Source organism: Mobula hypostoma, chromosome 23 (genome assembly GCF_963921235.1).
Source record: "Mobula hypostoma chromosome 23, sMobHyp1.1, whole genome shotgun sequence".
Lineage (NCBI taxonomy): Eukaryota > Metazoa > Chordata > Chondrichthyes > Myliobatiformes > Myliobatidae > Mobula > Mobula hypostoma.
In genome coordinates, this window is record NC_086119.1 from 60,767,157 (window position 1) to 60,780,497 (window position 13,341).

The 13,341-nt window shown below is 48.2% G+C and overlaps 1 protein-coding gene across 11 annotated transcripts in view; it reads left to right on the forward strand.

Moving 5' to 3' along the window:
- The window catches only part of depdc5 (DEP domain containing 5, GATOR1 subcomplex subunit), a 250,444-nt gene that overhangs the window by 146,947 nt on the left and 90,156 nt on the right, over nucleotides 1-13,341 (forward strand). For 10 of the 11 annotated variants that reach the window (XM_063031849.1, XM_063031837.1, XM_063031844.1 and 7 more), the window contains 2 exons: nucleotides 1,503-1,663; nucleotides 7,747-7,867. In XM_063031849.1, the coding sequence (XP_062887919.1) occupies nucleotides 1,503-1,663; nucleotides 7,747-7,867 (282 nt within the window). Of the gene's footprint in view, nucleotides 1-1,502; nucleotides 1,664-7,746; nucleotides 7,868-13,341 lie in introns of those variants that run through there. The other variant, XM_063031847.1, reaches the window with a different exon arrangement.

Here is a 13,341-nt window from a genome sequence, read left to right on the forward strand (position 1 = left end):
TGCACTCTCTCTAACACTTCATCTTTGCCATCGCAACAAACAAAATGCTGGAGGAACTCAGCAGGTGGGGCACCATCTATGGGAATGAATAAACAGTTGACGATTCAGGCTGAGACCCTTCATCAATGTGGAGACCATAGAAAGGGTGCAGAGGAGATTTACAAGGATGCTGCCTGGATTAGGGAGCACGCCTTATGCAGGTTGACTGAACTCGGCCTTTTCTCCTTGGAGCGATGAAGGATGAGAGGTGACCTGATAGAGGTGTACAAGATGATGAGAAGTATTGATCGTGTGGATAGTCAGAGGCTTTTTCCCAGGGCTGAAATGGTTGCCATAAGAGGGAACAGGTTTAAGATACATGGGAGTAGGTACAGAAGAGATGTCAGGGGTAAGTTTTTTACGCAGAGAGTGGTGAGTGCGTGGAATGGGCTGCCGGCAGCGGTGGTGGAGGCGGATACGATAGGGTCTTTTAAGAGACTTTTGGATAGGTACATGGAGCTTAGAAAAATAGAGGGCTATGGGTAAGCCAAGTAATTTCTACGGTAGGGACATGTTCGGCACAAGTTTCTGGCCGAAGGGCCTGTATTGTACTGTAAGTTTTCTATGTTTCTATTTTTTTATGTTTCTGTGTTTCTATCAAGACTGCAATGGAAGAGTAAAGAAGCCAGAATAAGGAAGTGGGAGGAGGGTAAGGTGTACTACTGGCAGGTGAGGGTAAGGTCAGTGGGTGGGAGAGAGGGATGAAGCAAAGCTGGGAGGTGATAGTTGGTAAAGGTAAAGAACTGAACGAGGAATCTGATGGGAGAAAAGAGGAGATCGTGAGTAAGGGAAGGAGGACATCATAGAACATACACAGTACAGCACAGTACAGGCCCTTTGGCTCACATTGTTAAACCCTGCCTCCCATATAATCCCCCACCTTAAATTCCTCCATATGCATCAGAGGGAAGTGATGGGCAGGTGAAAAGAAGAAAAGGTGTAAGTGGGGAGCCAGAATGGGGAATGCAAAAGCGGTGGGGGGGGGGGTGGTGTAGGTAGAAATGACCGGAGAAGTCAATGTTCTTGCTATCTGGTTGGAGGCTACACAGACAGAATATGAGGTGCTGTTCTTCCAGCCTGAGTGTGGCCTCATTGTGGCAGTATGGGAGCTTCCGGTAGTGTGGTGACCAGAACTGCGGAGAAGTGATGTCGAATGAGCATTTTGTAAAGTTGCAGCATAATGCCCCACCTGTGCCCTGCCCTATGAAGGCAAGCATGTCGTATTCTTCCTTCACCTCCATATTTACCTACATTGCCACTGTCAAGGAATATGGGCTTCAACCCCGGGTTCACTCCGTTCACCAGCATTCACAGTGGCGGGAGTCAAATGTAGATCTTACAGCTTGTGCAGTAACGCATTCCGTGAATTACTACACTACTGTGTTGCCTGAACCAAAGAGAAAGTGGAGCTTTGGAGAGAGAGGACAAAACATTCCCTGACCTGTTTGCTTTGATTATTGCAGAAGAGAAGAGGATGGGCCCATAATGTCGGCCCAGCAGGTGTTTGAAGAGTTCATCTGCCAACGGCTCATGCAGGGCTACCAAATCATTGTGCAGCCCAAGAACAAGTTGGCCAGCACCGTAGTCCCGGCTCCCCTCAGTAGCAGCCCCCTCTACACACGAGGTAAGAACTTACCCCATGATCGATGTGCCAGTGGCTCCCCTAGTTAAAGGCAGCCCAGTATGAGGTCAGGCCTCACATAAAAGTTGCTGGTGAATGCAGCAGGCCAGGCAGCATCTCCAGGAAGAGGTACAGTCGACGCTTCAGGCCGAGACCCTTCGTCAGGACTAACTGAAAGAAGAGCTAGTAAGAGATTTGAAAGGGGGAGGGGGAGATCCGAAATGAAAGGAGAAGACAGGAGGGGGACGGATGGAGCCAAGAGCTGAACAGTTGATTGGCAAAAGGGATATGAGAGGATCATGGGACAAGAGGCCGAGGGAGAAAGAAAAGAGGGGAGGGGGGGAAACCCAGAGGATGGGCAAGGGGTATAGTGAGAGGGACAGAGGGAGAAAAAGGAGAGAGAAAAAGAATGTGTGTATATAAATAAATAAATAAATAACGGATGGGGTACGAGGGGGAGGTGGGGCATTAGCGCAAGTTTGAGAAGTCAATGTTCATGCCATCAGGTTGGAGGCTACCCAGACGGAATATAAGGTGTTGTTCCTCCAACCTGAGTGTGGCTTCATCTTTACAGTAGAGGAGGCTGTGGATAGACATATCAGAGTGGGAATGGGACGTGGAATTAAAATGTGTGGCCACTGGGAGATCCTGCTTTCTCTGGCGGACAGAGCGCAGGTGTTCAGCGAAACAATCTCCCAGTCTGCGTCGGGTCTCGCCAATATATAGAAGGTCACATCGGGAGCACCGGACGCAGTATATCACCCCAGCCGACTCACAGGTGAAGTGTTGCCTCACCTGGAAGGACTGTCTGGGGCCCTGAATGGTAGTGAGGGAGGAAGTGTAAGGGCATGTGTAGCACTTGTTCTGCTTACAAGGATAAGTGCCAGGAGGGAGATTGGTGGGGAGGGATGGGGGGGACGAATGGACAAGGGAGTCGCATCGGAAGCGATCCTTGCGGAAAGCGGGGGGGGGGCGGGAGGGAAAGATGTGCTAAGTGGTGGGATCCCGTTGGAGGTGGCAGAAGTTACGGAGAATAATATGTTGGACCCAGAGGCTGGTGGGGTGGTAGGTGAGGACAAGGGGAACCCTATTCCAAGTGGGGTGGCGGGAGGATGGAGTGAGAGCAGATGTGCGTGAAATGGGGGAGATGCGTTTGAGAGCAGAGTTGATGGTGGAGGAAGGGAAGCCCCTTTCTTTAAAAAAGGACATCTTCATTCTGGAATGAAAAGCCTCATCCTGAGAGCAGATGCGGCGGAAACGGAGGAATTGGGAGAAGGGGATGGCATTTTTGCAAGAGACAGAGTGAGAAGAGGAATAGTCCAGTTAGCTGTAAGAGTCAGTAGGCTTATAGTAGACATCAGTAGATAAGCTGTCTTATCTACAGATATCTACAGAAAGATCTAGGAAGGGGAGGGAGGTGTCGGAAATGGACCAGGTAAACTTGAGGGCAGGGTGAAAGTTGGAGGCAAAGTTAATGAAGTCAACGAGCTCAGCATGCATGCAGGAAGCAGCACCAATGCAGTGTTGATGTAGCAAAGGAAAAGTGGGGGGACAGATACCAGAATAGGTATGGAACATAGATTGTTCCACAAAGCCAACAAAAAGGCAGGCATAGATGGGACCCATACGGGTGCCCATGGCTACACCTTTAGTTTGGAGGAAGTGGGAGGAGCTAAAGGAGAAATTATTAAGAGTAAGGACTAATTCCGCTAGACGGAGCAGAGTGGTGGTAGAGGGGAACTGGTTAGGTCTGGAGTCCAAAAAGAAGCGGAGAGCTTTGAGACCTTCCTGATGGGGGATGGAAGTATATACGGACTGGACATCCATGGTGAAAATAAAGTGGTGGGGGCCAGGGAACTTAAAATCATCAAAAAGTTTCAGAGCGTGAGAAATGGCATGAGCATAAAAGGGATTGAACAAGGGGGGGGGATAAAACAGTGTTGAGGTATGAAAAGATCAGGCCTGGTCACTTTTGTAAGATTTTGAGAGGCGTAGATAAGAGGTCGGTCTTGGTTATTGTTAAAAGGTTATGAGAGGTGTGGACTGTGAGACTCCTCACAGTCCCCCACCCTGCTCTCATGACTATACCCCTCCCCCACACAAAACCACCACGGTGGGCTTCACGGCTGAACAGGTTAGAAGACAGCTGAAACATTTCAACCCAAGCAAGGCTGCAGGACCGGTTGGTGTCAGTACCAGGGTGCTCAAAGCCTGTGCCCCTCAGCTATGTGGAGTACTTCGCCATGTCTTCAACCTGAGCCTGAGGCTCCAGAGGGTTCCTGTGCTGTGGAAGACGTCCTGCCTCGTCCCTGTGCCGAAGACGCTACGCCCCAGCGACCTCAATGACTACAGACCAGTGGCATTGACCTCCCACATCATGAAGACCCTGGAGAGACTTGTTCTGGAGCTGCTCCGGCCTATGGTCAGGCCACACTTAGATCCCCTCCAGTTCGCCTACCAGCCCCAACTAGGAGTTGAGGATGCCATTGTCTATCTGCTGAACCGTGTCTACGCCTACATGCACAAGCCAGCGAGCACTGTGAGGGTCATGTTTTTTGACTTCTCTAGTGCGTTCAACACCATCCGCCCTGCTCTGCTGGGGGAGAAGCTGACAGCGATGCAGGTGGATGCTTTCCTGGTGTCATGGATTCTTGATTACCTGACTGGCAGACCACAGTACGTGTGCTTGCAACACTGTGTGTCCGACAGAGTGATCAGCAGCACTGGGGCTCCACAGGGGACTGTCTTGTCTCCCTTTCTCTTCACCATTTACACCTCGGGCTTCAACTACTGCACAGAGTCTTGTCATCTTCAGAAGTTTTCGGATGACTCTGCCATAGTTGGATGCATCAGCAAGGGAGATGAGGTTGAGTACAGGGCTACTGTAGCAAACTTTGTCACATGGTGTGAGCAGAATTATCTGCAGCTTAATGTGAAAAAGACTAAGGAGCTCGTGGTAGACCTGAGGAGAGCTAAGGTACTGGTGACCCCTGTTTCCATCCGGGGGTCAGTGTGGACATAGTGGAGGATTACAAATACCTGGGGATACGAATTGACAATAAACTGGTCAAAGAACACTGAGGCTGTCTACAAGAAGGGTCAGAACCGTCTCTACTTCCTGAGGAGACTGAGGTCCTTTAACATCTACTGGATGATGCTGAGGATGTTCTACGAGTCTGTGGTGGCCAGTGCTATCATGTTTGCTGTTGTTTGCTGTTGTGTGCTCAGCAGGCTGAGGGTAGTAGACACCAACAGAATCAACAAACTCATTCGTAAGGCCAGTGGTGTTGTGGGGATGGAACTGGACTCTCTCACGGTGGTGTCTGAAAAGAGGATGCTGTCTAAGTTGCATGCCATCTTGGACAATGTCTCCCATCCACTACATAATGTACTGGGTGGGCACAGGAGTACATTCAGCCGGAGACTTATTCCTCCAAGATGCAACACAGAGCGTCATAGGAAGTCATTCCTGCCTGTGGCCATCAAACTTTACCACTCCTCCCTTGGAGGGTCAGACACCCTGTGCCGATAGGCTGGTCCTGGACTTATTTCATAATTTACTGGCATAATTTACATATTACTATTTAACTATTTATGGTTCTATTACTATTTATTATTTATGGTGCAACCGTAACGGAAGTCAATTTCCCCCTGGGATCAATAAAGTATGACTATGACTATGACAGAGTGGAGAGCCATTGTCTTTTTTCCAGGGTGGCAATGGCTAATATCAGAGGACATCCTTTTAAGGTGAGTGGAGGAAAGTTTAGGGGAGCAACACACACAAAATGCTGGAGGCACTCAGCAGGCCAGGCAGCATCTATAGAAAAAAGTACAGTTGGTGCTTCGGGCCAAAACCCTTTGGCCGGACCCTACAGTCAACGTTTCAGGCCAAAACCCTTTGTCCAGTCGTAGATGCTGCCTGGCCTGCTGAGTTCTTCCAGCATTTTGTGTGTGTTGTTCGGATTTCCAGCATCTGCAGGTTTTCTCCCGTTTTTGAAAGTTTAGGGGTATTTCACACAGAATAAGTTCCTGGAACACACTGCGGGGTGTGCTGGTGGAGGCTGATACACTAGGAACATTTAAGAAACTCCTAGATAGGCACAAGGATGAAAGATAAATGTGGGGTTTTGGGCTACGTAGGAGGAAAGAGTTAGATTAATCACAGAGCAGGTTAAAAGGTTGGTACAATACCGTGGGTCAAAGGGCCTGTACTGTGCCAAAATTTGTAGTTTCTTGTGTCTAAAGAAAATTCTTGGATTGAAGAGAGAGAAAGCACAGCCAAAGTCCTTTGGCTCATCGAGTCTGTACTGACCTTCAAACAGCCATTAATCCCAGTTTATTCTCCTCAAGTTCTCATTAACTGCCCCCTAATTCCACCACTCACCCACACAAGGGACAATTTACAGCAGCCTATTAACATATCGATTGTACGTTTCTAAGATGTTGGAGGAAACCTGAGCACCTAAAGGAAACCCAAACAGTCATGGCAAGAATAAGCAAACTCCACACAGACAGCAATGGAGGTCAGAATGGAATCTACATCTCTGGAGTTGTGAGACTATGCCACTGTGGTGCAAGAGAGGAGAATCTGGAGGGAGGGGGGAATTCTCTTAAAGAAAGCATAAATGATTCTGCAGTGCCTCAAGGATGATGTGGACGGATGATTCCTCTTGTGGAACTAGGAATCACTAGTTAAAAATAAGCAGTTGCCTTTTTGAGATGCATCTGAGATGAATTTTCCCCTCTGAAGAGCATGAGTGTTTGGAATTCTCTTTCTCAAAGGGCAGTGGAAATGATCTTTGAATTTTTTTAGGCAGATTCTTGATGAACAAACAGTGAATAGTTAGAGTAGACAGAAATCGAGATTATAACCAGATTAGCCAAAATTTTTGCCAGCACGGGTTGGAGGTACCAAGAGGCCACAACCTTCTCTGGTTTTGTGGGTATGGTAAAGATATTGAAGGACGATTCCCACCATTGCTCAGCCCATAGCTAAAATCATATCTGGTCCAGTACTGATATCTGGGACAGACCAAGTTTTGTCCTGTGGCTGCAGGTTATGGATGCTGCTCGCAAATTTGTGGATTAGTTCACATGCAGGTACGATGGTGTTCCCTGCACTGAGAATGCCGCTACCCCACCCCCAGGAGCTCGAGCATCCAAATCCAGGTTGCCTCACCCTACACATATCAGAGTCCTAGTTCATAGCATCACCACTTAAATGATTTCAACTCCTCACTGTTCAGATAACATGCAGAAGAATATCTTCCCTTTTGAGTCACAGAGAGTCATAGAACACTGCAGCACAGAAATAGACCCACCGGCCTATCTCGTCTGTACCGAACTGTTATCCTGCTGAGTCTTATCGACTGCCATCTGGACCATAGCCCTCCATAACCATCCCATCTATGTACTTATCCAAACTTCTCTTAAGTGTTGATTTCAAACCCACATTCACCTCTTCTACTAGCAGCTCATAAGACACTCTCACCACCATCTGGTGAAGAAATGTCAACATGTGGAAAGTTAAAATCACTTACAATCTTTCTACAAAATTGCTCTTCCAAATACCATTGACTGTTCAATAATATAATCCCATTATCATGGCTATCCCTTTCTTATGTCTCATTTCCACCCTTATAGCCTCAGTAGATAAGCTCCCCCCCTTGCACCCCGCTCCCGCCCCCCCTTGCACCCCGCTCCTGCCCCCTTCCCCCTTGCCCCATCCCCCCTTCCTCCATTCCCCCCTTTCTCCCCAACATAATCACTTCCCAGCTTCTCACTTCACCTGGTGTTACCTCCCAGTTTGTACTCCTTGCCCTCCCCCACTTATTATTCTGACTTCTTCTCCATCCCTTTCCAATCCTGATGGAGGGTCTTGGCCCAAAACACCAATTCTTTATTGCTTTCCATAGATGCTTCCTGACCTTTTGAATTTTCCAGCATTTTGTGTGTATTGTTCTGGATTTCCAGCATCTTCAGGATCTCCTGTGTTTATAATTAAGACCAACACTTCGTGGGTTCGCCTGCTTGCTCTGTGCACTGGCGGTGTTTAATTATTGGCTTACTCCCTGTACCTGCAGGTCTGGTGTCCAGGAACAAGCTGGAAGAGGATGAGATTTCATACTGGCTGAGTATGGGACGCACCTTTCATAAGGTCTGCTTGAAGGACAAGATGATAACTGTCACTCGTTACCTACCCAAGTAAGTGGGATGTAATTGTTCCAGACAAGCATTTATTTGCCATGTGTCTGACAGGATTGATTAGGAAAATGCAATTATTTTTCTGCCCCTTTAGCAAAGTGAAGACTTTAAGGTGTGTGTGTGTGTGTGTGTGTGTGTGTGTGTGCGTGCGTGCGTGCGCGCGATTGGGTGAAGGGATTTAGATTGTATGTCTAGTGCACATTATGGAGCAGAGGGTGGCGGTAATGCACCATTAAGCTGGATGTCAACCGCCGTAAAACAAGATACAGACAGAGACAGACTTTAAGATATAGGAGCAGAATTAGGCCATTTGGCCCATTTGAATCTTCTCGGCCCATTAAATCATGGCTGATTTATTATCCATCTCAACCCTATTTTCCTGCCTTCTCCCCATAACCTTTGACATTCTTAATAATCAAGATCCCATCAACCTCCACTTTGAAAAACACTCAGTGACTTGCCTTCCACAGCCATCTATGGCAATGAATTCAACAGATTCACCACCCTCTGGTGAAAGAAATTCCTACTTGTCTGAGTCCTGATGAAGGGTTTTGCCTGAAACAACAACTGTTTACTTTTTTCCATAGATTCTGCCTGGCCTGCTGAATTCCTCCAGCATTTTTTGTATGTTTCTCCTCATCAGGAAGAATTACAGGAAGGATATTAATAAGGTTGAAAGAGTGCAGAGAAGGTTTACAAGGATGTTTCTGGGACTTGAGAAACTGAGTTACAGAGAAAAGTTGAATAGGTTAGGACTTTATTCCCTGGAGCGTAGAAGAATGAGGGGAGATTTGATAGAGGTATATAAAATTATGATGGGTATAGATAGAGTGAATGCAAGCAGGCTTTTTCCACTGAGGCTAGGGGAGAAAAAAACCAGAGGACATGGGTTATGGGTGAAGGGGGAAAAGTTTAAAGGGAACATTTGGGGGGCTTCTTCACACAGAGAGTGGTGGGAGTGTGGAGTGAGCTGCCACATGAAGTGGTAAATGCGGGCTCACTTTTAACATTTAAGAAAAACTCGAACAGGTACATGGATGAAAGGTGTGTGGAGGGATATGGTCCAGGTGTAGGTCAGTGGGACTAGGCAGAAAAATGGTTTGGCACAGCCAAGAAGGGCCAAAAGGCCTGTTTCTGTGCTGTAATGTTCTATAGTTCTATCTCTGTTCTAAAGGGACATCCTTATTTTGCAATGTGAGAAAACAACCCAAATCTGGGAATAAGAGCAAATCTCAAGCATTTACCACCCCCCCCCCCCGCCACTGCCAGTATGTGGAAGAGGACTTGGCTTTGACATGAGCCTTGTAAAATGAAGCAGGTATTTTTGTTTCAGCAACAAGGAGCTCTGCTAGGCTGAGTGTATAAGGCTGTGCTGTGTTTGCATTAGTTGAATGCTGCCCTTGATATCAAGTAATTCTTTCTGAAAAGATAAAGGAGCACAAAACTTGTGTGTAAATGTAACCTTTGCAATTCAAATCACTTTATGACTACTAAAACATGTCAAACCTGACCTTTTTTTTATCAGGCCCTTGTATTTCATTGCTAGCCTTGTGATGTGCTCTCTAACCCCACTTAGATAATTCGAACTAAAATGACAACGCCTCAGACCGTTCTTGGGTCAGGAAGCCATCATTCAGGCTGATGCTCTAGAAAAGGGGTTCTCAACTTTTTTATGCCATGGACCAATAATGTGGACCCCTGATTGTGAATCCCTGATGGAGACAAATTGAGAGAGTGTTTCTTACAAGATGCCATCTTCCAAATCAGGTGTTAAACTGAAGCCCTTTTCTACTTTATGCAGGCCAAATGGGCTTGTTCTTGCTGGGGTTTAGTAGAATGAGGGTAGATTTCACTGCAACTTATTGAATATTAAAATACCTAGGTAGATTGAAAGTGGAGAGGATGTTTCATGAAGCAGGGGGAGTCTAAGAGCAGAGGTCACAGCCTCAGAATACAAAGACCTCCCTTTAGAACAGAGACGAGGAGGAATTTCTTTAGCCAGATGTGGTGAATCTGTGGAGTTAATTGCCACAGACGGCTGTGGAGGCCAAGTCATTGGGTAAATTTGAGGCGGGGGGGTTGATAGGTTCTTGATTAGAAATGGCATCAAAACTTATGGGGAGAAGGCATGAGAATGGGGTTGAAAGGGATAATAAGTCAGCCATGATCAAATGATGGAGCCGTCCCAATGGGCCGAATAGCCTAATTCTGCTCCAATGTCCTGTGGTCTAAGACTAAATGATTTCCAATGAGCTCCGTGCTGTCAGTGATCCCTTGGTCAACTCTAAACACTCTCTGCCTATTGGTTCATGGTGGTGGTGGGGTGCTTGGTTCTTGTGTCTCAACTTCATGGGAATTCTTCATGAAGCATTGGGAACACTATTAGTCAGTGTGATTAGGGCGATCAAGTGTGTCTGGTTTAAAATATGTTGATTTAGAAAAATTAACTGGAAAACTGGAGATTTTTTTTCAGGAGGCAGGAGACGTAACTCAGTAGGAAAACATGCAGGGGAATCAATGCAGGTGTCTTCTAATGTTCCTCATGAAGGCTGAGAAACTACTGGAACTCTAGTCCAAAGAGCCTGGGGCATCTCATTGTTATGGATACAATCAGAATCAGTTCTATTATCACTGACATATTCCAATTACATTTAATATCAAAGTGTGTATGCAGTACAAGTGTCCCCCACTTTTCGAATGTTCGCTTTACGAAACCTCGCTGTTATGAAAGACCTACATTGATTACCTGTTTTCGCCAGCAGAAGGTGTTTTCACTGTTACGAAAAAAGGCAGCGCGCGATAAAAGGCAGCGCGCGCCCCGAGTGGCCAAGCTCCTCCCCTGGAACTGTATTCTAGCCAGCATTGCTTAAACACGTGCCTGTGAGCAGCAGTTAGCAAGATGAGTTCTAAGGTATCGGAAAAGCCTAAAAGAGCTCGTAAGGTTGTTACACTTAGCGTAAAACTAGACATAATTAAATGTTTCGGTCGTGGTGAATGAAGTAAGGACAAAGTGAGTTTGGCTTGTGGAAGTTGACAAAGATGATGTTGAAGAGGTTTTGGCATCCCATGACCAAGAACTGATAGTTGAAGAGCTGATGCAATTGGAAGAGGAAAGGATAACAATCGAAACCAAATGCAGTAGCGAACGGATCGAAAGTGAAGTCGTCCAGGAACTGAACGTGAAGCAACTGCGTGAGATTTTTGCTGCAATTGACAACAATGATTGCAGAAAAGTACCACTTTAATTTTGAAAGGGTACGTCGGTTTAGGGCATATTTGCAAGATGGTTTGAGTGCTTACAAAGAACTGTATGATAGAAAAATTTTCGAGGCTAAGCAGTCAAGCAAGCCTTCCACATCAGCCACAGCTGACAACGAGCCTTGACCTTCGACATCGAGGCAGGCGGACATCGAAGAAGATGACCTGGCTGCCCTGATGGAAACAGATGATGATGAGATGACACCCCATTGTCCCACCACCCCAACCCCCAGGCTGCGGACTGATACATTGCTGTGGAGAATGCAGCAGTAGCTGGGACGCACCCAACACATCTTTAAGAAAAAAGCCGAAATAAACAAGCTAGTTAATTAGGTGCCGCCTGGCACGTAAATGTCAGCCCAGATCAGAGGCGATTGCCGATTGCGATTTCAGTATAAAATATTGTAGCGATGTGCTACACACAGAGCTAGAAATAACGACACACAGTCTGTAAGTCGCACTCGAGACTCGTTTATTCAAACTTCACGGCACTGGCTTTTAAGCAGTTCCCTTCTAGCCCTCTCCGGGCAGAAATGACGTCAGAGGTGCATTACAAAAGTCTCTCCCCGTGAGCGGGCTATTTTGTGAGCCGGTTCGCTTGTGTAGAAAGTGGGTCGCTACATAACCCCCTCTCCAGAACCGGCGATACACCCCCAATGTCCACAGTCTGGATCAGTCTCTGTTTGGGCCGTCTGCCTCTGCGCCGCGGTGCCTGAACCTCGACCGGCTGCGTCAAGTCCACGTGGGCCGGTTTGAGTCGGTCCACCGTGAAAACCTCCTCTTTCCCCCAATGTCCAGAACATACGTGGACCCGTTTTTACTGATCAGCTTGAACGGCCCCTCGTACGGCCGCTGTAGCGGTGCCCAGTGTGCGCCCCTTTGTATGAATACAGACTTACAGTTCTGCAGGTCGGGATCTGTCCGTGCTGTGAAGTCGGTATGGGGGCCAGGTTGCTGAGCCTTTCGCATGGTCTGTCCAGGACTGCTGTGGGTTCTTCCTGTTGCTCCCTTGAGGCTGGTATGAACTCTCCTGGGACGACTAGGGTGTGCCATACACCAGCTCGGCTGACGAGGTGTGCAGATCCTGTTTGGGTGCTGTGCAGATTCCAGGCAGGACCCAGAGAAGCTCGTCCACCCAGTTAGGCCCTTTCAGGCGGGCCATCAGAGCCGATTTTAAGTGACGGTGGAAGCGTTCCACTAGTCCGTTCGACTGTGGGTGGTAGGCAGTTGTGTGGTGTAATTGTGTTCCCAACAGACTGGCCACAGCCGACCACAGGCTGGAGGTGAACTGGGCGCCTCTGTCGGAGGTAATGTGGGCCGGTATCCCGAAGCGTGCTACCCAGGTTGCAATCAGCGTTCAGGCATAGGAATCGGCGGTGGTGTCGTTGAGCGGGACTGCCTCTAGCCATCTCGTGAACCAGTCTATCATAGTTAGGAGGTACTGCGCTCCTCACGACACTGGCAGGGGCCTCACGATATCCACATGAATGTGGTCGAACCTCCGGCAGGTGGGTTTGAACTGCTGCGGCGGGGCCTTGGTGTGCCGCTGCACCTTGGCCGTTTGGCACTGCGTGCATGTTTTGGCCCATTCGCTGCCCTGTTTGTGAAGTCCGTGCCACACGAACTTGCTGGAGACCATCCGGACGGTTGTCCTGATAGATGGGTGCGCCAAGTATGGAGTCAAAAACTCGCCGCCGAGTTGGGGGGAGGTTGACCGGTAGCCACGTCACACAGGAGGGTCCTCTCACCTGGGCCTACAAGGAAGTCTTGCAGCTGCAAACCCGAGACTGCGGTCCTGTAGCTGGGCATCTCGTCGTCTGCCTGCTGCGCCTCCGCCAGTGCTGCATAGTCCACCCCCTGGGACAGGGCCTGGATAGCTGGTCTGGAGAGTGCGTCCGCCACGACGTTGTCCTTTCCCGAGACATGCTGGATGTCCGTCGTGTACTCAGAGATGTAGGACAGATGTCGCTGCTGGCGGGCCGACCAGGGATCGGACACCTTCGTGAACGCGAAGGTCAACAGTTTGTGGTCCGTGAATGCGGTGAATGGCCTGCCTTCTAAGAAGTACCTGAAATGCCGGATTGCCAGATATAGTGCCAACAGCTCCCGGTCGAAGGCACTGTACTTGAGTTCAGGTGGTCGCAGGTGCATGCTGAAGAATGCCAGGGGTTGCCAGTGCCCCTCGATGAGTAGCTCCAGTGCCCCACCGACTGCTG